The sequence below is a fragment of the Rissa tridactyla genome, chromosome 12 (assembly GCF_028500815.1).
Source record: "Rissa tridactyla isolate bRisTri1 chromosome 12, bRisTri1.patW.cur.20221130, whole genome shotgun sequence".
Classification (NCBI taxonomy): Eukaryota; Metazoa; Chordata; class Aves; order Charadriiformes; family Laridae; genus Rissa; species Rissa tridactyla.
In genome coordinates, this window is record NC_071477.1 from 904,774 (window position 1) to 928,716 (window position 23,943).

The window sequence follows — 23,943 nt, forward strand, 5'->3', positions numbered from 1 at the left end:
GATTGTGAGTTAATTCATTGGCAACAGGTTAATCAACAAATATCGCTGATGGCAAGGATTCTGTGATGTAGAGCTGCGCAGCCTTTGAGCGATGCCGCACCTTCCTGGAGCGACGAGGGGATCGCGCTGTTGTGGTGACGCCGTGTCGGGCCCCTGCTGCAAGGGTGGTGACACTCCGTTGGAGTTTGCTGCAACAGAGACCCAGCCGTCGACGGGGTTTGACACGTTCAGAAAGTCAGACAACTGGGGAGCCACGTAACTGCTCAGAGCTCGAGTTCTTTGGCTTGCCTTCGCTCTACAGTATTGCCCTCTTTTCTTTTTTTTCATTTATTTTCTCTAGGCACGGAATATTCTTTTTTATGGTAGGAAAAGTGCAACAAATTCACCCTAAAAATAGCTCTGCTGCAGGTGAAACTTCTTGTATAATCTCAGTTCTCAAAAAAAATACACGTGCTTTGAGTAAATTTGAACCAGTAAAATAGTAGAGTATTGTGTACGCAGTAATCCTTAAATGCTCTGGGGTTTGTGAGGACAGGTAGTGGTCAGTCGGTGTGTGGCAGTGGGTTGGATGGGATGGGGAGTTAAAAGAAGAGGAGGAGTTGTGTTTATGTAAACTCTGTAAGGTTGTCATGCACCTAGGGTGTACTAGGCCTTTGTATTTATTGAAGTTTTACCTGTTAGTTTAAAATTGTGCTCAGTTTTACTGCAAAATTCCCTTAACTTTATTAAAAAACAGAGCAAACAACACGTTGACTGTTAGTATCAGACTTAATGGCAGAGTGGTCTTGGATTACTGTAGTGTTGTGAAAACCAGGGCTGTCGAGTGTTGAGAATCAATCAAAGCGACTGTTAAAACTTGAATTAGTTCCTGAGAATTAATTTTCACTCCCCCTTTCCTGCCATGCGTTTGCACCCCCCCACACCCCTGCAAACAGCAGCCCTGGCTGAGGTTTGGTTTGGGCTGCGATGGGAGCAGCTCGGTGGGATGCAGAAGGAAGCGGGAGAGCAGGCGCAGCATTCAGGGAAGCTATAAAGTTCTTGAGGAAAGGAGGAGTGCGGTGCCCGTGGCATCACTTCTGCGTTCCCTATGTAAGAGCCAGTGCCCGGTGGGTTTAACGGAGGGAGCTGAAGCCCTGCGGTGTGGGGTGGTGGCCAGGGGCATGGCAGAGAGGGCTCGCTGCAGGGGTATGCCCGTAGCCAGAGCTGGTGCGACCGCTGTCTTCAGGATTTTGCAGTTCCTGGCCGTGGTGGGCGAGTAGTTGCTGAAACGTGTCGCCTGACCTTGGGATCTGCTGTTCCTGATGTTCGCCGTCAGGAAGCACGGCAGCTTTTGGAGCACGGGTGGTTGTTTTCTTTATGAGAGCTCTTATCGCTCCTGCTGTATCGCTGCAGAAAGGGAACATTTCAAGATCAGAAGATGACAATTAGGAGAATGCTTTTATCAAACTAAGACCTAAAAAGATATTGTAAAACCTTATTAAAGACTTGCTTTAAAAAAAGGAATTAAAAGCAAGAGTGTTCCAAAACATAGGAGTACAGAAAATTCTTAACAGAAGGATGAAAGGAGGCCAATGCATTTGCCGGTGCCACGTGAAAGCGCCGGGTTGGATTCCCAGTCATTCCCTGGGCTGAAGCACTACAGATGCATCACTGCCAGCGCCAGGGAGAGTGAGCACTCGATGCCGTGGACTTGCACGTTCTCTCCCTCCTTTTCCTCTCCTGGGAGCTCCACTGTCTGATGGTACACCGGAGCCTTTCCTCTACTGGGGACTCGTATCTAAATGTCTTTTGTCTGGGTGCTTGCCTGCGCTCACGGGTATTGCTGAATTTACTGTTTTTGAGAGACCCCGGACAAAGATGTCTGCAGTACATTTGGTATAAATTTCCCAGCAGGCTCAAAAATGTATTGAGCCTGTGTGCTTGCATGCAGAGAACATGGTCATAAAATCCTTGCTTGGGGAGGGGTGGGTTGAAAATTAAAAAATAGATTAAGCTCATATTAAGTGAACAAGGTTATCAGACTGAGGCTGAGCTTACATACTCTTCAAGTATGTTTTTATAGTATGTGACTAAGTCCTAAATAAACTGAAAGAAATTGCTAGCTAATTTTACATGTGATTAAGAATAATTTTGTAGGCAGGATGTCATTGATAGGTTTTCTGATTTGAAATAGCATCTTTGAACTGATTACTCTGTAGTAGATTGTACATTGATTTTGTAGCTGAAACGTGTTAAAATCCGTTGTTATAGTTAAACGTAATTCTGTGTTAACTATGTTGGTACACTAATTAAGTTTCCAAGAAGGATATCCACCAATAAAGCTAACTGGTAGTGCGTTCACTATGCAAGTGAGGGGTTTTGGTAACGTAGACTAGAAACGTGCTGGCTGCCCGGTACGTGTTCTGTGAAGGCTGTGAGGGGTGCTGCGGGGGCTCCCGTTCCCCCCAGGCCTGGTGCAGAGCCTGGAGGGGGGGCTGCCTGGGGAGCACCCACCGTCCTCCGGTGCCCGGGTACTGCTCTGTGGTCTTTGCCGAGAGAGTCGTGGTTTTACAATTTGAAAACCAAAAAGCCTTCTGAAGCCTAAGTAATTTTTATAAATGGAAGTAGCAACACACATGCAAAATCCCCGCAAATTGTGTTAATTTGCCATTTTTGTTCATATATTGACAACACTGGTAATTCTTGCAAAGTTGCTAAAGACCATGTCTGGAACACACTGTCCACCACTTTTGCTGTTAAGGCATCTCAGTTGGATTTTAATTACTCATTTATGACGTTATTAAAGTCAGGGAGAGTTTGGAAAAGTTGGGCTTCTAGAAGCTTCGTATCTGGCCAGACAGCCTTCTTACATAGCTTCATAAGGAGTGCGGCTCTTCTCTGGGTGTTCTTTCATCAGATTGAGTCTCAAGAGTGAACCGGTCTTGCTCGAGTCTCTTGGTGGTTTATTTTGGTCTCTTCGTTAGCTCTGCCTGTCCGTCCCTGTGCCATGAGGAGCAGGTTTTGCAGTTGAGGTGCAGTCCCGTCTCTGCTTTCGGCCCAGCCTGGAAGCCTTCTCCTCACCGTGTGCCCCCCGCTGCCAGGGGACGTGCTGCTCACCTCTTCCACCGGGCTGGACTGCCTTAGGAGACACGGCTTTGGGTAGCAAAGGCCAGGCTTGGGTGACGCTTGGTTTCCCCATTTGCCAATTGGTGTTGTGATGTCTCTTCTTCAAGAAGAATGTAAAAGCTCACATCTGCAAAAACCCTTGGATGATTTTGGATAGTGTGAGATTTTAAGTGAAATCAGATGGGGGTAGGATGTTATTGGTCAATCTTTCGTGGTGCTAATGCCAAGAAGTATTGCAGTGTCATCAGGAATCGTGATGTGATGAAGTGGTTTTGTGGAAGGGGTGAGAGGATTATATGGAGATCTTCTGTCTTACCAGCACAGATGATATATTCCCCAAATGCATTCCAGACTCTAGGATCCTGCTATGTCACGTTAAAATGTAGATATTAGTATGTTATCTATGTATTTTAAATGTTAACTCTAATTCTCTACCCTTATTTTAAAATGTTTGTTTCAAAAATAAGACGTGCAGTATGTATGAAGTGTGGAATAGTCTTATGTGAGGTTACAAGTATAAAATACTCATTATTGTCACAGTGTGTTATCAAGGGAACCGGTAATTAAAATGTCTAGTTTGAGAGAGCTATTCGGAGAAGAATGTGTCAGATCATAACTCGCTTTATGGTGATTTCTGTGTCTTGTTCAGTAGATTTGCAGATACGGATGTGCTGCATGCTGAACTGCTCTGTGCTCCCAGAGCTCTTTGCTAGGGGAGATCCTTGACCCTTCGCCATCACCTCCCGAGTCCTTCACCGCCCACCTTTCCTCCACGGGGCTCAACTGCTCTAAGGTCCGGGCAGTTTGTTACCATTTATCGTTCCCACCAGCTCTCTTCGGCCACGACGAGCTCCGTCTCTGGGTTCCTGCCCACCTCCCCCCGGCGCGGGCGCTCTGGGAGCTGTGGGGCCGGTCCCTGCTCCGGAGCGGGGTGACAGGGGAGCAGGCAGGGAAAAACAGGGCAAGACTGGACAGGTCAAAGCAGAACGGCTTTCATTAAACTAACAAAAACCAACCCAACCAGACCCCGAGCCTGGCCCTCAACCAACTCTTAGGATCAGAAAGGTGTTGAGCCACTTCCCGGTTTCCTCCTGCTTGGAGCCCAGCCTTGCCAGATGCTTGGGAAGCCGTCGCTCCACTGCTGCTTAATTGCTGCTTGTTTTGAAAGATAATTAGGAACTTTATTTAAAAATAGTAACTTTAGTGTTCACTCCATTACATTTGTCACCAAGATATTTTCATTAGACTCCCAACTGTTTTCTTATTGGAATTGTCAGCTAAAAATAGGCAGGATTTGTGCTGCTCTGGCAGAGGCTGGTACCTCCATTTCAGCCCTGACTTTCCCCGACCATGTGAAATGCGTTGGTTTCCTCAGCGCTTGCTTCTGGGCCGCATTTAAGAAGGTCCTGCTAATTAGACCAAAATTGGGCGCTGTGGTTTTCTGATAAAGTCACGTGGCTGTCAAGAATATGAAACTGATTTCCCTCACGACAAGTCTTACAAATGAAAGATTAGTGCCGCACCCAGAACCTTTTTCTTTTTTCACCGGTCTGTAAGAGATGTTTGTAATAATTCAACAAATACCTTTTAAAAACAAACAAACACTAACGAACACAGGCTTGTTACTATTATTATGAGGGGTGCGATTTACCCTCTCAGCTCAGTTCTCATGAGCAGTCCCTTTGTTGTGCAGAATTGAAATCACAGTGTAGATTGTGAGATAAAGTGACAATTACCGTGTTTATATTGTATGAAACATTGTGTTTTTTTGAAACATAAGTCTGTAATTACCAGAATCTGTACAAGCCTATGCTGCTTTTACTACACATACACCCATTGCAGGGCGAATCAGGTTGTAGTATCTATGTTTAAATAGCGTATCTTTTAAATTCTGAGCTGTTTCACATTTATTCCTGACATCCACACCCCAAAGCACCGTAATGGGTTAACGCTGGACACGCAGAGGCTGAAACACACCTTGAGAAAGGTGGACGCATACGTGTCTGTGGAGCTGTATGGCAGCTTCCCGCAGGCTTACTGCTCAGGAATCAGATTAGATTAGAAAAGTTGCACTTTTCAGTTGTGCTGTTGGCTGAAGATTTTTTTTCCTCCTCAGCATACCTTTTGACTGTAACTCCACTAAATGTATGCCGCTTGCACTGGTGACAGTGGGCATAGGTCCGAGGAGGAGTTGTGCTGCAGAGCAGCACGGGGCTTTCGCCTTTTGAAAGGCTGGGGGTTTGGCACCACGGTCAAGGAAGCCAGTCACCCCGATGTAAGTTGTATCAGCCTTTTTTTTTTTTTTTTTTCTTCCCCATTCTGTTGTCTTTCAGGAAAGAAACAGAAAATCATAAGATGTGTTAATAAAACAGGTCTCTCAAATGGAAGTGGGCTCTTTCAGAGGAGGGAATTTTCCTTTTTTTGTTAAAATGAAGGATATGCGTGTCTGCAGAAGTACTCCGGTGATGTTCCGTGGGCTTGCTGCGCATGTGCCCTGAAGCGCGGGGGTGCTGGGGCGGGGGGGACGTGACACTGGGAGTCCCGCACAGCCCTGAGCATCGCGCTCGGCTTCTCGGGGCTGCAGAAACGTCTTGGGCTGGAAACTGCAGAAGAAAACTGAGAATGGCTCTATTTAGCAGTCACGTATTATTAGCCTCAGTGTAATATATCAGTCGCTGCACTCAGGTGCTCTTTTTCTGTGGTGTATCTAATAATTTGCTGCTGAGTAGAGAAGTGGAGTTAAAATGCGGTGAAAAGCTGTGTTTCACATATGGCATAACGCGTACGCGCTGGAGGTATCAGCACCTGCTGGGTGTCAGCGCTGGCAGAACACAGCTCCTTCCACCAGAACAACAGAGCTTTCTCTCCAGCCTTCCCGCTCTGAGCCGTCAGAGCGGAGCCTCTTCCACCTTCCACTCGGCCGCTGCTCTCAGCGTGAGCCAGAAGCTCTAATTATAGTCATGCAGAACAAATGGAAATCCTGGAATTGTCTTCAGCACTCTTAAACCACGTAGTTCCTCGTCCCAGGTATCGCAGCAATAGGTGAGCGGTTGCGGGCTGTGCGGGGTCCCGTGGTCCCAGGGGCACGGTGGGGGTCCCTCGCTGCCCCCCAGCTTCAGGGCTGCAGCGCTGCGGGGACCTGCGTGTCCCTTAGCGCGTCTCTGCAGTAAGGCATCATACGAGGGTCACTGGGCTTGTGTTTTTGTGCAGAATAGCGGGCGTGGATATTGAGCACAGCTTTGTAAGGGCGGCCAAAGCCCCATGGGCTCACAGCCCCTTGGCGTGCGGTGATGGGGGAACACGCACCGCATCTGGGGAAGAGAAACACCTCAGGCCCCTTCTCATCTTGCCCACTGCGGCGATTCTACCCACCATATTTAGTGTCTGGTGTAGTTCAGTTCTTCTCCTGGGACTGTTTAAATGTTCCTTTCGTGGAGAAGAGGAAATTTTTAATCTGTTAATAAATAATTTAGGTTTAGGGTTTCAGCCATTTAAAATGCAAACATGAGACACTGCCCTCTGCAGACAAAGAGAGGGTCAAGATGTGTGTGTCCTCTGCTGGAATCTTACGGCTTTTAGTCATTCAGTGGAATCTGGACGTTTTCTGGAACTTGAATGCACATCTTGGGCTCTTCAGTAGGGCTTCTCTTCCCCTCAGAATAAAATAGCTATTGTAGCTCCGTATCACTTGCTTGTTTTAAAATGAATTTTTTTAAGTATGTCTGGTATTAAATTTCATGATCAAGTAAATGTTTTCAAGAAGAAAGTATGACTTTATATTCTAACTCACTTCAGAAGGAGAGGTGTACTCTGTGCAGGTGCTTTCAATACCAGGTGCCAGGTTGTGTGCCTCCTTTTACAGAGGTCGGCAAGTTGTTTTTCCCGAGATGGAAAAAGAATGTTTAAAAATAAAAGGGGGTGGGGGGGACATGCCCCTGAGAAGAGCAGACACCGCGGTGTGGGTGCTCAGCGCCAGCTCCCGGGGGGTACGGGCAGGGGGTCCCAGGGAGACCCTGCCTGCGTCCCGAGTCAAAGGCAGTGAGCGATTTCAGGGCCCAGGATAACATCAAAATTGCTGCCTGTTGGCAAAAGAACCAAACTTCTGAAAACACCAAACAAAAAAAATCTCAGTCAGGATGGCACCTAAGTAGGCAAAATTCCAGCATTGGATTTATACTCTTGCCTGTTAAATCCACGTGAACTCTTTCTCTGAGCCCTTTGTACAGGTATATTTAAATCAAGCAGCAAAGCCTTGTCCCCGTCCCCCTGCTCGGGGCCGGGTCCAGTGGAGCTCTCGGGGATCAGAGCTCCTTTTCTGCCCCAGACCGTGTCAGCTCCTCTTCCTCCTTCCCCAAAATTGCTGTGAAAAATGATGTTGCCCGGTTTTGAGATGGCAGTTGGGGAGGTGCCTGGTTCTGCGTTCTCAGCACTTGGGGTTCGGGTTAGACCAGCCACAGACCCCCTGAAGAACGCGGGAACTGTCTCAAGCTTTGATTTGTCTGGTTTTGCAGATAGCTCTGTTTCTTCACATTACGGAAACTAGTATAGCGTGTTAGTTTATTCGTTCTTTTGTCATCTGAAAGGCGTGGTGCAAATACCAATAAATAATGCTTATAAAGCATTTAGTGGCTCTCAGGTAGTGTACTTTTATTCCTACTTCAGATCTAACTCTTTGGTTGTCACTTTTTACTTTCCGGCTGTGCTTTTTGGTCACAGTCGTTCAGGGGAATATTTTATTTATTAGTGATGTCACTAATTTTGGCAGAATAATGCAATTTTAAGATTGTACGTACCTGATGGTCTTTATCAACTGAAAGCAATTCTGCTGATTCGATGGCACTGGAGGGAGCTAAAGACCATGAGGACAAGGTTCGTCTAAATCCCTCGTTAAAACCCAAAGAAAGGATGTCCCATTAGGTTCACCTGTTTTAAGTTCTCAGAGCAGCCTACGGTAGGGGACATATACTTGTAAAATGCATTGGTTGTTGCCATATTACAAATGATATCTGAAATTGAAGCGAGCAGTCATTTGCTGATTTGAACTCAAAAATGTTGGGGGGTTTCAAACAAATTTATATTCTGTAGAGGCATCCTTTAATTCCATTAAAAATTATTCATATTGGGGTTTGCCTAAATGACTTTGCTTAAACAGTGTCCGTAGTCTAAGTTAGCAGAAAATATTCTTAAACCTAAGAAGCTCCCTATTGCACCTGATTAGTAATTTTTCAGAATCTATTTAAAGTAGTTTCCCTCCAAGTTCAGCCCCCCAGCTTCCCTGCCGAGAGACGCAGCGATGTTGGTTTCTTCTGTGTGTAAGGGCTGTGACTTTAGTTTACAACTAAAAACAGCTTACGACAGAAAAAACCCTGACCTTGTTCATAGATATAGACCTTTTTCTGCCTTCCAGAAAACAGGCACGACAAAAAATCTATTAAGAATATGGATGTTTAAGATGGGGCAGGGTGGGAGAGAAGTTTGCAAAGAGCCATGCTTGAATGCTCACTGGTGCAGCGGGGTGCCTTTATAGATAGCAGAGACCGTGAAACAGTTTGTTGTTTTCTTACAGTTACATATTAGGCTTCAGCTTTTCATTCCGTGTGCGAGGTGCAGAACTGCAGTCTCTGGCATGCAGAGCCCTTGCTGAAATAACGGGAAGGGAGAGCGGGCTCGCTGGAGGGCCCGGGAGTTCGGTGGGTCGAGCCGGCGGCGTTGGAGGGTGGTGGGAGGCTGGATCCCGTCTCGCGCCCGAAGGAGGGGGCCGGGGCCGGGGGGAGCAGCCCGGGGTGCCCGATCCCCCCCGCCGGCCTGGGGGCTTCGGCCCCATGCTCTGCTGGCCCTTCCCCTGCTGCCAGGGACAGGCCGCTTTGGGAGAGATGCTGGTATTTCTGATTGTTCCCTTGTTTTGTTCTAAACGCAGATTCACTAATGGGGATACGTAAAAATGAAGGCAAGCAAACACAATTTTTTTAAAGTGTAGAGAAGAGAAGGTCCCGTATGTAAAGCAGTAGATGTGATAGTGTTTCACAAGAGACGGGATTGTGCGTTGGAGCTGAGTCTCCAGTGTGTTTGACCCAGCAAAATTCAGGAAGAAAAGTTGGAGAAGAGGGGCAGAAATCAGTGAAGTGGGAAATTTTGTTACGTGAACATCTAATTGCTTCTCCTTTTCGCATGTTTTTTGTCTTCTTTTGCAGCCTACTAAAAGAGAAAAAGGAAAGAAAAGGTTGGTAGGGATTGTGCCATGTTCCTTCCACTCGCTGGCTCCATGTTCCTGCCCCAGAGGCAGATCATGGCACAGTGACCTCACCCATACCGTTACCTCTAACTCTGTAGCCAGCCTTGCCCTTGGGTGGGCTTACACCTCTTGCTGGCACAGCGACGGCGTTTTCTGGGGCAGGGTGAGGGGCTGGTGTGCAGTTATTTGGCATCCACAGGCGGGTGTTGTGGGGCGAGCCTGGAGGCACGCAGCAGCGGCTGGTTGGGGATCGGCCTGTTTTGGTGGTTGTGAGTGTGGAAGCGCCTGGTACGAGTTTGCAAAGCGGGAGGGAAGCAGCAGCAGCCTGGAGCATGGGGGGTTGTGTCAGTTATGGGTGCCGGGGGCTGCCACGCGGGTGGGTTTCCTTTGGGAATGGGGCACAGTCACAGGCTGGAATGCCGGGGTGAGACCGTCCCGGTCAGTGGGAATGGAAACGAGCCGGAGCCATCTCCTTGGGGAGACCTCTCTCCAGAGCCATCGCTGGAGGAGGGACCCGCCAGCAGCATCAGGTCGGGATGAGGAGCTAATGGCAGGGGCTGGAGGCTTTGGCTGTGCCGGCGTCCTGTCCTGTCCCATCCTGGTGTCCCATCCCAGCATCCCGTCCTGTCCCATCCCGGCCCGGCCCGGCCCGGCCCAGGGTGCTGGGGAGCTCTTCCAGCCTCGGCCAGCCCTGGCTCACCTCCTGGAGTTCCCTGTTCTACAGCCCGTTCCCTCTCACCCCTCTCCCGGACAAAACCAGAAAGTTGTTCATTATATGAGACAAAAAGGGCTATCTCGTAATAATTTATTAATTGCTTTCTTAAGGAGGAAAAATCTTTTTTAGATAATTTAAATCAAAACTTGCAGTTGATTATAGGCTCTTAAACTAACTTGGAGTGTCTTTATAAAAACCGGTAAATCCCGAATTGTGCTGCATTGCACGTTATAAAGTACATTTTCCAAAGTCCTCGTGTGAAAACGGCAGCTTTCTGAAGCGTACAGTGTTCAGATGGCGAATGAGCAAACTGGATGTGGGGAGGGAGGGGGAAGGGGAGGGGAGCTTACATGCAGTTTAAGCCTGGATGGAAGTTACTCTACAATTTTTAGAAATGAAAATATCCATGTAGGGACCTAAAGGAATCCTGTGGGCTGACGGTGCCGAGTGTGCGGAGCGCGCACGGTGCCTCCATGGCAGACGGAAGATATCTCCCTGTGGCTTAAATGCTTATTATAGTTGCTGGTTTTTGATTACCGCCTGTAGCCTCTGGTGCGTTTTGATGGATCGAGCAGGAGTTTGTATTTCGGGAGCGTTGTTCGCTGCGTTATGTCACACCGACCGTTCCCAGTGTCTGAAACAGCAAAGTCTTACAACTGCAGCCCGATTCCTCAGCCGCCGCTTTCATACGCTGCAGAAAATATTGAGTCTCCTGATTATGCACGTCTTCTGTTGGGTAATATTGACAAATATACTGAATAACATTTTTGACATAACATTCTGTTCCCACACAGATAATTTGGATGTAGTTGAATGGGTTGATCAAGAGCCTGTGCTAAAAATACGCCGTCTTCTCCCCCACTGAGCGAGGGAGCGGTTGCTGCGGGGGGGCTGTGGAGCAGAGGGGCCGGGAGGGCGGCCGGGGGGGCCGGGGTGTCCCGCCGAGGCTGGTGTGGGGATGGTGAGGGGGGGACTGGAGCGGGCAGGGAGCGGGCTGCCCCCACACACCGGCACCGGGCACGGGGCGCTTTGAAAATATTTTTTCTTCTGTTTTGCCTTATTTTAATGGTCTCCAGGGCAAAAGACTGCATTGTTACGGGTTCAAAAGCAGTATGGTTTTGCCGCAGACTAGGGGAAAGAAAGAAAAATGGGCCTCGGAGAAAGGCTGGCTGTGGAGCGTGCGGCGAGGTGCGCGTTACGCCTCTCCACTGTCCCGTCGGAGCAGCCTGGCGCTCGGCGGCCGCCCCAGCGCTGCCCCTGCCCCGCGGCTCCGCTCCAGCTTCCCAACGGCCTGCGCCTATTTTTATTTGTGCGGCCGGGGCCGGGCTGGCCCCGCTCCAGATGTGTCTCACAAGATTTGGTGCTGATGAGCTATTTATAGCGCTGTGGTTCCATTGTCATGGCAACCGTGCTAGAGGCCAAGGCGGCTGGGAGCTATTTCTGGACTTGTGCTGTAATGTAAAACTGATTGGGAAAGTTGGTGCATCCTCTGAGCCAGCCTAACTTTAGACAGGCGGAGGGGGGAAAAAGAGAGAGACGGCTACAACCTCTTTAAATAGGTTTTTGTCTTTTTCTCCTACCTTTTCCCCATTTCTCTCGGCGGCGGCCGGCGGTTGGTGAGGGAGGGTCTGCCTCCGGCTGGGCCGTGTAAGCGTGCCGGGCCCCGCGGGGCCGTGGGGGTCTGGTGCCCGGCCTGGCGGCGGGGCAGCACGGGCGCGGGGGGCTCTGCCGCCGCGGGGGCACATGCCGCGGGCTCTGCAGGACTTGCAGCCCTGCGTACCCCGTAGTCTTAATATTCTATTTTTTGTGTGTGCTTCATGTTCTCCACACCATATAAGGAACTGTAACCTTGATTACCACAAGATGATTCCAAATATATGGAGTCATACTTTTCAGCTTTCTCATTATTTGCTTCAAAATCGGAGCCACGGTGCCCCTCCGCCTCCAGGCGGCTGGAATGCGGCAAGCTTGGCTGGAGCTGCGCCTGCGGCCGGCGCAGAGCCACTTTTCGGGATACGGGCGCCTTAATGCTATCTATAATTAAATTCTGAGCTTTAGAGGGGCTTTAAATCTTTTTGTGTGACTTGCTACTTCGATAAGGAAACCGTAATAACCGGTTGCCTTTAAATTGGAAATAAAATATTTGCAGCTTCCTGGGGAAGTTTTCTAAAGAATCCTCTTTTGATTTACTTCTGTTTGGGACTTAGGCTACATTTTGCAGTTCGTTTCCAATGTAAAACTGTTTTGAAGGGGGTCCTTATGTCTGAGAACTAACGTGCAGAATTTCATTACAGGAACATCGTGTGTGAGATGTCTTTACACGCAATCTAGTGCTCTCATAATTATACCAATAACGTTTCTTACAGCACTATATTTGTCTGGCTCTGAAAGCCTTTTTTTCCCGCCTTAATTTTCGTTGTGAAGTAGTTACAGTAATTGCAAAGGTTTTGATGGATTTTTTTTTTTTTTTCTCCTCTCCTTGTCTAGTTTTCTTTAGGGGGAAGAGAGCTGTGCCTTTCTGAATATTTTTAATTGTCCATAACATGCTTGTAGTGTTTCTTCTGTGACTACCTTAACAGCAAAAACTCCACCTTTGCAAATCATAGAAAATATCAGTATGTCTTTAAAAACAAAACAAAAAGACTACCGATGTCCCAATTTTAATTTTTAACTTCATTTTGAGGAAAAACATGACCCGTTTGGTTTCACATAGTGTCTGTGTTTGTAAGATAGCACGACTACGAGCAGATCGAATCTGTGCTTATTTTATTTGCATCGTTCCTGTAGCTTTGCCTGCTTCTCTGCTTCCTTTGCGAAACAGGCCAGCTGGAAGGTAAAAGGAGTGGGTGTCGCGGGTTGAAGGAGCGGGGTCCCCGGTGCCCCGGGGGGGTGGCAGGGTGTCCCCTGCCCGGGGACGTGCCGCTGGCAGAGCCCGGCCGTGCCAAAGGGCTCTGAGCCGCAGGAAGGTCCCGGCGCAGCCGTCGGCTATTCGCCCTTGCAAGGGGATCCCGTCCTCCCGCCAGTCCCGCGGCTCCGGCTTCGGCAGGGACGGAACAGCTCAAGAGAGAATTTTAGCAGTTAACTTCAGCTTTGAGAGAGCTCCTGCCCAATTACGAAAAGGGTTATGGCAAGGACTGAAAGGGGAGTGAAGTAGAAGTAAAGCGTGATCTGTTCCGAGAAACAAAAAATACACTCTTGTTTATAAACACTATTAATGTTGAGTTAATTTTCAGCTTGAAACTACTTCAGGGAGCTTTGAGTTAGTGTTGTAGTCCTGAGGGGGATAGGTAAATAAACAAAAATCTGCTGGGCATTTGTACATTTCAGTCTTTAGGAATATCGGTAAACAAATACTCATTTATTTTCGGACATAGAAACCTGAATTGTAAAGACCGATTTATGGGTGACCAGGGTAAAAACAACTTTAGTTCTTAGTAAAATCTTGATAATTCTTAGGAATATTCTGGTTGACTCTTAGTAATATCTTGATAAAAAACATGAGTTGGAGGAAATGAGAATTCCATTTCCAGTGACTCAGGGGACTGTGGGCAATTCACGTGCTCCCGGTGAGCCCCCCCGAGAACAGGCTGGGTGCTCGCTGCCATTCGGGGTGCGATGGTGAGCTGTGAGCCTGATTTACTGTCTGTAAAACACCTTGAGGCTTTCAGAGGCAAGAAACGTCACAAACACGGGGTTGCAGTTGAGGGTTATAAGTTATAAACGAATACTGCGTTTAGATGGGATTGAAAGTTTGAATTCCTGATTTGCGGTGTCTTGCTGACGCTAAAGATGAGATCTTAATATGTCTCTTAAGAGAGACATTTTGTATACAAATTCAGGTTATGACTTGACACACACAAAAAAAAATCTGATGGAAATAAAGCTCTTCAAATATAGGTGTGTTGTCAGTTGGAAGAGACCTTTCCAGTGTTCTAGGCTGAAAACAAAAGCTCTTCTTCACAAAGCCAAAAAAATTCTTGTCTGGCAACCATTTCGTCAGCTCACAGGGAGTAAAATTTCAAGTTAGTGTTTATTGAAAAGGCTGTCAGGAAATGCTGAAGGAGAGGCGGTCTGGTTTCCCCTCCCCGATCCTCCCCACGCGGGGAAGTTGTCTTGTTCCCGGCGGTGGAGGATTTAAGGGGTTACCTTTGGGTGGGGAGGAGGGAGCGCGGGCGGCAGTTCATTCAGGAAATTCCCCCAGGGAGGGATAAAACAACTCTCTGTATGAAAGAACTCCAGAATAAATCGGTAACTGGCGTATATCTTGATCTGAAAATAGGGACATGTGGGAAGAATCGGGGATACGTGTATGACTTGATGACTCTGACGCGCGGGAGCTGCGGGAAGCTGCTGGGTGGCTCTGGGTGAAGGCTGGCCCCTAAGTGCCCCCCTAAAATTAAAGGCACTTCATTGTTCACAAAGATCTGTTCAAAACATCTCACGTGTGTTTTTCCTTACGCAAGCTGAAGAAAGGGACACAAAAATAAAGCACATTTTTTTAATTTCAGATTGTTTTAAATTTTTATTAATGTCTTTCATTTTGATATCTGAGGGACACGTTTGCTGCTGTCCTAGAGATGCTGCTTCTCCAGCGTCGCTGACTACAAATGACCTAACGTCTTTTTTAACGTGTCTCATAGCAATGTCGATGTTTTATAACACAGGGAAAAGTGCCTTACACCAAGTGACGGTATTTTGCAGAGCAAGAGCTGATGCTGTTATTTAGCCACGTCCAGGATCTGGCCCTCAGTGGGACCCGGCAGCGATGCTGAATGATGATGTGCTTTCTGGAAAACAGCTTTCCCATGGAATCACTGGGAAAATTTTACAGAAGAAAAAGCCTGACTTTGTAACTTGGTGCAAGACTTGCTCGCAGCATAAAATTTGGTTTTGTGGTTTGAGAGTTTTATTTGAATGATTTCCCCGAGGTTGCTTTTCTTCCTCCCCGTGCAATCCGTGGCCGCCCCGCGTCGGCACGGAGCTGGGACAGCCCATCCCAGCAGCGCCGGGGGCCTCGCCTGGGTGCTGGGGAGCGCAGCAAGAATTAAAAATAGAATATACGGGTGGTGAATTTGTTTTTGTTTGGAGTTAGGCTTTGTTCTCATCTGACTTGATTATTAGTTTAATTTACTGGATGAATTATTTGCTCTTGACTAACGTTGAGCTAGAATTCTCTGAACATCGTGCATTGATCCTTTCTGAACTCCGTGCTCCCACTGTCGCTCCTTATTTTAGATGTATCAGAGCAGATCGAATTTCTGCTACTCTTTTCTCCTTACAGACACATTTATTTTTCAGTTGACAAAACTGAAAGAATATTCCCCTTCCTTTATGTTTGAGCAAAAAGCAAAATGGTTTTTAATGTCTTTAGCCCCTTCTGAAGTTGCTAGAGCAGAATTCTCTGACAAGGCACGTGCGCAGGAGGAAACCTTCATTTTGCGCGGCGCGTTGCTCCAGGCTCCCTGAGGCGCCGCTGGAAGTGGGGTGGGCTCCGGGCAGCCTCTCGGGGCGACAGATTTCCATCTCCAAGAGCGGTGTTACGAGTGTCGGATGTTACTGGGGGCTGGAGCTCATGGGGGGGGGGAAAGAAATGTTTATTCCATTGGGGCTTGTTTTACCTGGCACGAAGACTGCTGCTGGAATCCAGCTCCAGTGCAGTGCTGCTGCTCCCGTGCCTCGTGTTTTTCAAGGAAATCATAGGCCTAAAAATAGTCTGCATAAACAACAGTAAGAGGTTTGTACTTTCAGTTCCAGGTTTTAGCAATATCTTGTTGTTATTTTCTAATTGTCAGTTTCCAAAATCCATTAAGCTGATTAGCAGAGTGTTTCAAAACAAAACAAAAACCAAAAGGAAGGCTCCACCTCTTGCGGAGGCCTGCGGGAGACGCAGTGCGTAGGTGCGCGCAGGGCTGCAGCCGGGCAGCCGCCGTCGGACCTCTATGGACGTGGCACCTCCTGCGTGCTTTCCAAGCGCCCTCCAACTTGTGAAACTGCCACGGGATTCTCAAACTGTGGTCTGTGGGGAGAACGCGATGTGGAAACACTCGTGCTAGTTGGAATTCGTGATTGTTGTATGTATTTAACGTCCTCTGTGCACCGAACAAAGAGCTCTACTTTTGCTTTGGATTGAAAAAAGAAAAATAGAATTACTTCACAACATGGAAGCGACAAGGAAAAAATCCAGCTTGCAAGTTGCAGAGCACGATTTGTCATTGATTCTATCCTTGTACGTCTGTCTCCCGGTCACCTTTTGTGCTGGGAATTGATCTTCACGCTTTGTCTCGTGTTTTTAGGACTGTGCTTACTAAGATACTTTTTAATGTGTTTAAAATTCCGTAATTGAGACTAAACAAAAATGACCTGACATTTGTCTCTGAAGCAAGCTGGTCATCCAGCTCCCGGTGCACGGGGCATTACACTGAAGCTGCCGTTAAAACATGCGATCATTTTTCCTGCTTTCCCCCTCCTCATTAGCCGTTCCGAGTTGGAGGGGCCGCAGGCCGCGACCCCCCCGGGGGTCAGTTCTGGTCTGTCAATCTGGGACGCGGCTTTTCCCCTTCTCCCCCATTTGAATTGTTGCCTGCGGCTGCAGTTAATGCGCTGTGAGCAAAGCTGCGGCCCTGCCTGCGTGGGGGCATCGGCCGGGAAAACTCCGTTTCTCTGTGCTTCCTGCTCCATAGAGAACAGGATTCACGCACAGGAATCTAAAAGGAAACTTAAAGCCTACTGGTTTTAAGACTGTGATTAGTATTGACGTTAGGGGTAGAGCTAACTGCAGGAGCAGTGCTGGCTGTCCCAATAATAAACAATAATAAACAGCAGCTTGGGACCCCCCCGGGTGGAGAAACACGGCAAGAAACAGGGAACAGATCAGTCCTGCAGGGTTCTGCTTTTTGTGTGGAAGGGAAGGATAATTAGGAGGTTACAGTTAATTGGTAAAAACATTTTAAAGACTCCAGGATAGCCTCTTGAGGTAACACCTAATGAATTTGAAGAAAATATATCTTTTTATATTTTTTTCCCCCTGCTACTGCTACTTCTCCAGAAAGTAAACTGAAAAGCTGACCTTTTCAGTTTTGACAGAAAAATCAGTATTTCCTCTCAACTGAGCTTGTAATGAAATTGGTTTGGGGACTTCATGCATTTAAACAAATTATGGGGACGATAAATGTTTTAAATATTCACCTTACTGTCAGGAAAATTGCTCATTGGCCATTTATTTGAGCCATTGCTTACTTTTGGCAGTAGCAGCTTGTAGGGTGGACTCTGACGGGTGCTGCGGGGGACGCACGTCCCCGTCCCCGTCCCCGTGGTGCCAGCCGCGGGCATGGCAGCCTGTGGCCCCGTGCGTTCTGTACGGCGGCCCGCAGCCAGGGACGTCCCTCTGAGCGGCGGTGACCAGTCTCTCTCTCCCTTTCTCTCCCCAGTTTTCTAGACAAGATCGACATCGTCAAACAAAACGAGTATACACCCTCTGACCAGGTAAGCGAAGTTTTGTTAGGAAATCACACATTTTCTCTCTCCGTCTTTGAGGATAACTATCTCGTTAATTATCTAATTGCCATTTGTGACACTAAGTCAGGTATCACTGTTTCCTGTACCTATTTAGTACTGCAATAAAAATTCCTTTGTCGCTTGCGTTGGGATGCTGTTTCTCCGCAGCCCTGCCCGGGTGCAGCGTCCGTGGGGCTGCCGCCCCAGAGCCGCGCTTCCCGCCCGAAAGAGCAGCTGCAGTGTCGTGCCCTCCTGGCGGAGCCCCCCTCCGGCTCCTTCTCTGGCGCAAACCGGACTGTGTACAAACAGCCTTGTTAGAAAATTGTTCTTTTTTATCAAAATGGGAATGGTAGTTTTCATTTTGTTACGGATAATCAGGGGATCTTTTAAGGACCAAATCCCTAATCCAAAATCAAATGTATATTCCTGACTTTCTGCCGGTGAATAATGCAATTAAGCTTCTAGCGTACTTTTATAGGATAAATAACCAAAAAACATATTGATGTCCCTGAACTTTTGCAGACGGTATTGCTGAGGAGCGAGCAGTCTGTATCCTTGAAAGTTGTTTAAGAACAAATTAATCATTCATCCTTTTAAAAATCTGAGGTTATTTATAAATGAGGATTTTTATCACTGAAATCGTTCTATTTTCAAGAAACAAAATATAAAAAAATATAGGTTGTTATATTTGCAATTTGGAGCAACTAATCTTCAGATGTGAAACTTTAAAACAAGAGTCAGTTTTGTATCGGAGGCTGAGGGGGTCAGGAGGGAGTTTAACTTGTATACACTTACGTTTAGTAGAGCGCTTACATTTTACTTACAGTAATTACTTAAGTAAGGTGAGTATTTAAGTAGTTACTTAAGTAAAATAGTTTCCTACTTTCACTTCTGCAAGTGAGAGTCGGTGCTTACGGTGCTTCTCTGGGGCCGTGGCTGCGCTGAGCCCCCCAGCGCGGGGTGAAAAGGGCCCCTTTGGGTTCTGCGCTGGCTGTCACATCCTTCTCCCAGAGGAACCCCTGAGTGTAATGATCAAATCACTTCCTTCTCTTTTTGGTTTTTCCCTTGAGGTGGGTGACTGCTTTTTTTTTCTTCTTCCCCCTTTTTTTTTTTTTTTAACATCATACTTGTAGTGATTTGTAGTGATGCGGAGCTCCAGAGTCTCCAGTTCTCCAAATTCCTTCTGTTTATTGGGGAGTCCGAAATTTCAAACTGTTTCAAACATATAGAACAATGTTTAAATATATACATCCTTCAATATGAGCATTAAACCAGCCAGATGCCTGTTGTTAAAGCGTAGCCATTTTGTGTAATGGTTTGAGAGCGTTTCTAACCTTTGGGCTTTGTGTGGGTTTGCCTGTGACTAACCGCTTGGGTACCTGCGAGGGAGAGCTGAGCCTTGATTGCGCGTATCGCTTTTTTGTTCAGTCTGTTCTGCTTACGTGATGTTGTCTGCTGCAAATGTCACAGTGTCTGCTGGTTAGACCCACCGTGAAGAACACCAAACTTTAAGTCCCGAACGATGAAGCCTTTAGTTGAATTGGCAGTGGTGGTTTGGGGCTGGTTACAGGTGGGCTGTGCGCGGGGTCTGCCGCCCGTGCAAATGCGGTGCTTCCAGATGGGCTCCCGCGCGGCACCGGCCGTGCCCGTCTCTGCTGTGCAGCTCACAGCAAATAAAAGCCATCGCAGTTTGGGTTTAATGGGATTTTGTAGCGCTTATAAAAATTTCAATTGTTTGCAGCTCACAACTTCTGATTATCATTTTTGTGCCTCTACAGGAAATTTCAAATTTTACCTTTGAAAAGCCCAATCCTTGTAAGATTTGAGGGGTTGAGTTCCCGGTTCTTTGAAGGAGAAAATGGAAAATTTTGAGACCTAGGCACTTCTTCTAATAGCCAAGCACCGAGCGGTTGGGGCAGAGATCTGTCTGCTGGGGTTGGGACCTACTTGGTGGCAGTTCAGGGCTCCTGGCGTGAACCCCAGCCCCGCGCAAACCTGCGAGAGCGTGGGCTGATCCCCAGGCTGGCGCCCGCTTCTGTGCAGCCCCGGCCCCCTCCTGCTCCCCCTCGGCACCTACAGCCCGCTGGTCACCCCCTGCTGCCATAAAGGCCGAGCGCAGCCGAGCGAGCTCATGTGCTCGAGACCAAACCAAAACGCAGCTTCGCGGTGTCTGTGCCCCGTCTCCACGGCAGAGCGCGCGCCACCAGCGCTGGCAGGAAGGGCTGTGTGTCTGGTGCTGAGAACGGTGAAGTATCCGTGTCGAATCGATGACTTTCCCTTTGTGCTCTAGGATCTTCTCAGATGCAGAGTTTTGACATCAGGAATTTTTGAAACCAAGTTCCAGGTGGATAAAGTAAATTTTCAGTAAGTATCCGTATTTTGTCTTTTTTTTTCTTTTAATATAATGCTGAGTTTTAGGCTGGTCTTGTTGAGTTTAGGTCTGTGATACTCGTTTCAGCAAATGACTTGTAGGATCTTTTTTTAACGTCTCAGCATGTAAGAACGGGGATGAATCTGCGATGTACACACAGAACTTCTTACCTTCAAGTGCAGGTGCTGGTGAAAGGAAACACAACCGTGGTTTGCGATGGCAGCTCTGCGGGCAGGTGTTGCTGGGCTGGTACCTGCTCGGGTTCTCGTAATTCTCGTTGCCTCTTAGCTTCTATGACACAGAACTCCTCAAATTTTGTACATTTTCTGTTTGCATTTGCAGAAAACAAACCCAAACACAAAATATGTTCTGACTCGATTTATGTTTTTCTTCTTAGTATGTTTGATGTCGGAGGGCAGCGAGATGAACGCCGAAAATGGATCCAGTGTTTTAATGGTACGATTGGAATTTATGTTTGTTTTATAAAATAGTTTTCCACAAAATTTTAACACCCAATCAGTTTCTCAGTGTGTGAAAGCCATCTTCTTCTCCGTGTAGCTTGATAAGGAATTATCTGAACAGTCGTATGGGATGTAATTTTTCTTGACATGGAAATTTCTGTAACTGCATAGAGTATCTTTAGGGAGAACGTAGAAGGAAAGGAGTTCAAGTTTGATAACTTAACGTGCCTTGTTGTCTATTTTCTCCGGCTTCCCTCTCTTCATTTAATTAGGGTTTTTTGGTGGTGGTTTGCACATTATTTGCCAGCTGTGTGAGCGTTAAATTCCAAGCTGTATTCTGTCCTCCGAGTGAAGGTTTACATGTTTGTGCCTGTAGAAAATATACAATTACAGGATAACTAATATATGCATAAATCAGAATATCATATTTTTGCACATAATTGCAGCCACATTGCAACTTATAATTCATCGTGTTTTGCTACAGTTACTGTCATAGAGTGTCACCTGAACACTTTAGGTATGTGTGGAAGGACTGTGCAGTATCGGCTTCTGCGCTATTGATAACGGATTTGTTGGGTTTTACCTCTGCTCCTTCCTCTGCCCATCATCTGCCCCATCCCTCTGCACGGGTGTCCGGGGGGAGGCAGTCAAAGCACGGGCTCTGGCCAGAACGGCCCCAGAGCAGCCCCCGGGAGCAGCCGTCCGACTCGGCGCGGAGCAGGGCGCTGTGGCGGGGCAGAGCCGCTAACCCTGAACTCGCAGCCACTGCTGCTGCTGTTATATTCACGCAGATCAAAAGTGTCTTGAGGTCTTCCCCCAGGGGCCTCCCTCTCCTTCCTTGATAGCTCAGAGTTGCTTTCTGCATTTCTTCACACCTTTTAAATGTTCTTTAAATGCTCCTTTAGCTTTCTTCAGGTTCTCTTTCTCTCTGGCTTCTGTTCCTTTCTTTTCTACAATTTCTGCCATTCTGTTCTGTGCCTGCCTCTCCCGTCTTTGACGGTTGCTTCACCTTCTTTTTTTATTTCTGGCACTTAGAAAGCTGTCAGCGGTAGCATTCCAGCCTGTTCTCTTCATGAAGCTGAAAGTCTGGCAGCTTTTTATTGAACTCTGGGATTCCTGGGTATTTCCTCTGAAGTTTGGTGTTAACTGATGGCTATTTCTTGATTTAGATGTGACTGCTATCATATTCGTGGTGGCGAGCAGTAGCTACAACATGGTTATACGAGAGGACAATCAGACCAATCGGCTTCAAGAAGCACTAAACCTCTTCAAGAGTATCTGGAACAACAGGTCTGTGAATTGGGAGTCTCGTCGCTCATATCCCGTCGATTAGGAACTCTGTCCTATACTAGAGTCAAGACGCATGTACTGGGCCTGGCCAGGATAGAGAGAACTTTCTTCATAGCAGCGCGTACGGTGCCGTGTTTTAGATTTGGAATGAAACAATGCCAAGAACACACTGGTACCACACCAGGAACACGCTGGTACCAGGCTGGTACCACACCAGGAACACGCTGGTACCAGGCTGGTACCACACTGCCGTTGTGGCTGGTGCTGAACGACGTTTGCAGAGCGTCCTGGCTTCTCTGTTTCTCACTCTGCGCCGCGACGGAGCAGGGGCGGGCAGTGTGCTGGGGGAGGACGCGGTGGGCAGGTGGCCTCAGCCCACAGCGGGGTGTCCCATGCTGCATGGCGCGCTGCTCAGCGCCCAAAGGGACGGAGGGGGTCCAGGAGGGTTGGCATCCAGCTGGCTCCTGGGCCTTTGCATCACTCGGGTTTTGTTTCCTTCTCTTTTCCACTTACCCCCCACTTATTAAACAATTATTATTTATACTTTTTTTACCTCGGCCTCCAAATTTTCTTGCTTGTATTCCTCCTTTCCTCTTCCCCCATCCCACCAAGGGGGAGCGGGAGCGAGCGCGGGGCGGTGGTCCGGGCTTGAGCGCCAGCAGCAGCGTGGGGTTAGTCCCACAGCGCAGACCGAGCTCCTGGGCAGTCACGGCTCTGCCCGTCTGCCGGGGAAGGAAGGTCTCATAGGCTCCTCGACTGAGCAAGCTCCAGAGAGTTGCACGTTGGTAGCTGCCTTATCGCGGCTGCAGTAATGAAAGCGGCGCTGCAGCAGCGCGCTGAGCGGCGACTGGGCTCACCCAGGTGATGGAGCAGCAGAACGTGGGCAACTTCCACTGCCCAGGCCAGAAGCACCCAAACGTGGGGTGTGTACGCCCGGCATCACACCATTGGATTCAGGTGTAAACGGGACCTTTCAGAATGACCGGTGTGTCCTGGGGCTGGTGTCTCCAGAACCGGCTGAAGTTTCTTTTTGGTGTGTGACCCCAGCTGTGCCTTCTCCTCTTCTACAGGTGGCTACGGACCATTTCAGTAATTCTTTTCCTGAATAAACAAGACTTGCTAGCAGAGAAAGTTTTGGCAGGGAAATCTAAAATCGAAGACTACTTTCCAGAATTTGCTCGCTACACTACACCAGATGATGGTAAGATTTTTAAGTTTTATTAGCAGTTTAGCATTTCCTTGTTAATTAAGTTTGCGATGGGTTTGGTAATTTCAGCTAAGACTTGAAAACTCTTAAGTAGAAGTTGTCTTTCAGCCAAACTGTAATGTTAAATGTTAGGTATTAATAACAAGGGAATCTGTCTGTAGTACATTTAATATATAAGTAATTTCATCGTGACAAGACACTGTTACTTTGCTGGTGCAGAGCCCAGCACACAACTCCCAGCCGCGTCCCCTGCCCCCACCGGTCGTTCCTGTGGTCCTTTCTCTCCTGGCGAGTGCCGGCTGCTGTGGGCGCTGGAGCGGGCCTTTGTTCTCCTGAAATCTTGCTGCTTTCCATAATGTGTTATGGTTTGGGTTATCTCACAGTCAGTTTTGCAAAGTATGTTTCTATCATATGTGAGCAGAAAACAGAACAAGTTATCATTTTTAGGTGCTATCACCAAAAACATCTCTTTTAATCAAATACTTATTTTATTATTAATCAGCAACACCAGAGCCTGGTGAGGATCCCAGAGTTACAAGGGCCAAGTACTTTATTAGAGACGAGTTTCTTGTAAGTATTTCCTTTCTTTCAGTATTTCTTACATGATTTTTCTCAAATCTAAGCTCCTACACACCTTCTACCACTGCAAAATGCTGTCACTTTTTGTGTAGTTTGTATTTAACATCCACCCTGCATAAAACACTGTTATGTTTAAGAACTTTACCGCTGCTTGTTGGGGGCACTTCGGGTATTTGTTTGTTGTCACAGTACATAATGAAATAGCAAAAGAATTAGTAAGAGTTGAGAAACCTCAAATAGAATGATGAGTGAAGTCCTGCTGTTATTAATGGCACCAGATTTTTATTCCATGCATTATTTCTAAAGATAAAGACTAATGAAAAGACACATCGTCTGTAAAATATTAACGTTCTTTTCGTATGAACTTTCCCATTACTGGCCAGCTGAAGCTATAATAGGCATAGATTTTTTAAAATGTTATTAAAATTACTCGTAATGGTGAGCATGGCAATCGAATTGTGGACTCATTTTAAAATGGAGCCAAATAAA

The 23,943-nt window shown here is 47.4% G+C and overlaps 1 protein-coding gene across 5 annotated transcripts in view; it reads left to right on the plus strand.

Annotated features, from left to right (window-relative positions):
- The window catches only part of GNAS (GNAS complex locus), a 139,197-nt gene that overhangs the window by 111,116 nt on the left and 4,138 nt on the right, over nt 1-23,943 (plus strand). For 4 of the 5 annotated variants that reach the window (XM_054217972.1, XM_054217971.1, XM_054217974.1 and 1 more), the window contains exons 6-11: nt 17,480-17,534; nt 19,837-19,910; nt 20,315-20,373; nt 21,548-21,668; nt 22,739-22,869; nt 23,378-23,445. In XM_054217972.1, coding sequence (XP_054073947.1) covers nt 17,480-17,534; nt 19,837-19,910; nt 20,315-20,373; nt 21,548-21,668; nt 22,739-22,869; nt 23,378-23,445 — 508 coding nt within the window. Of the gene's footprint in view, nt 1-10,602; nt 10,789-17,479; nt 17,535-19,836; nt 19,911-20,314; nt 20,374-21,547; nt 21,669-22,738; nt 22,870-23,377; nt 23,446-23,943 lie in introns of those variants that run through there. The other variant, XM_054217976.1, reaches the window with a different exon arrangement.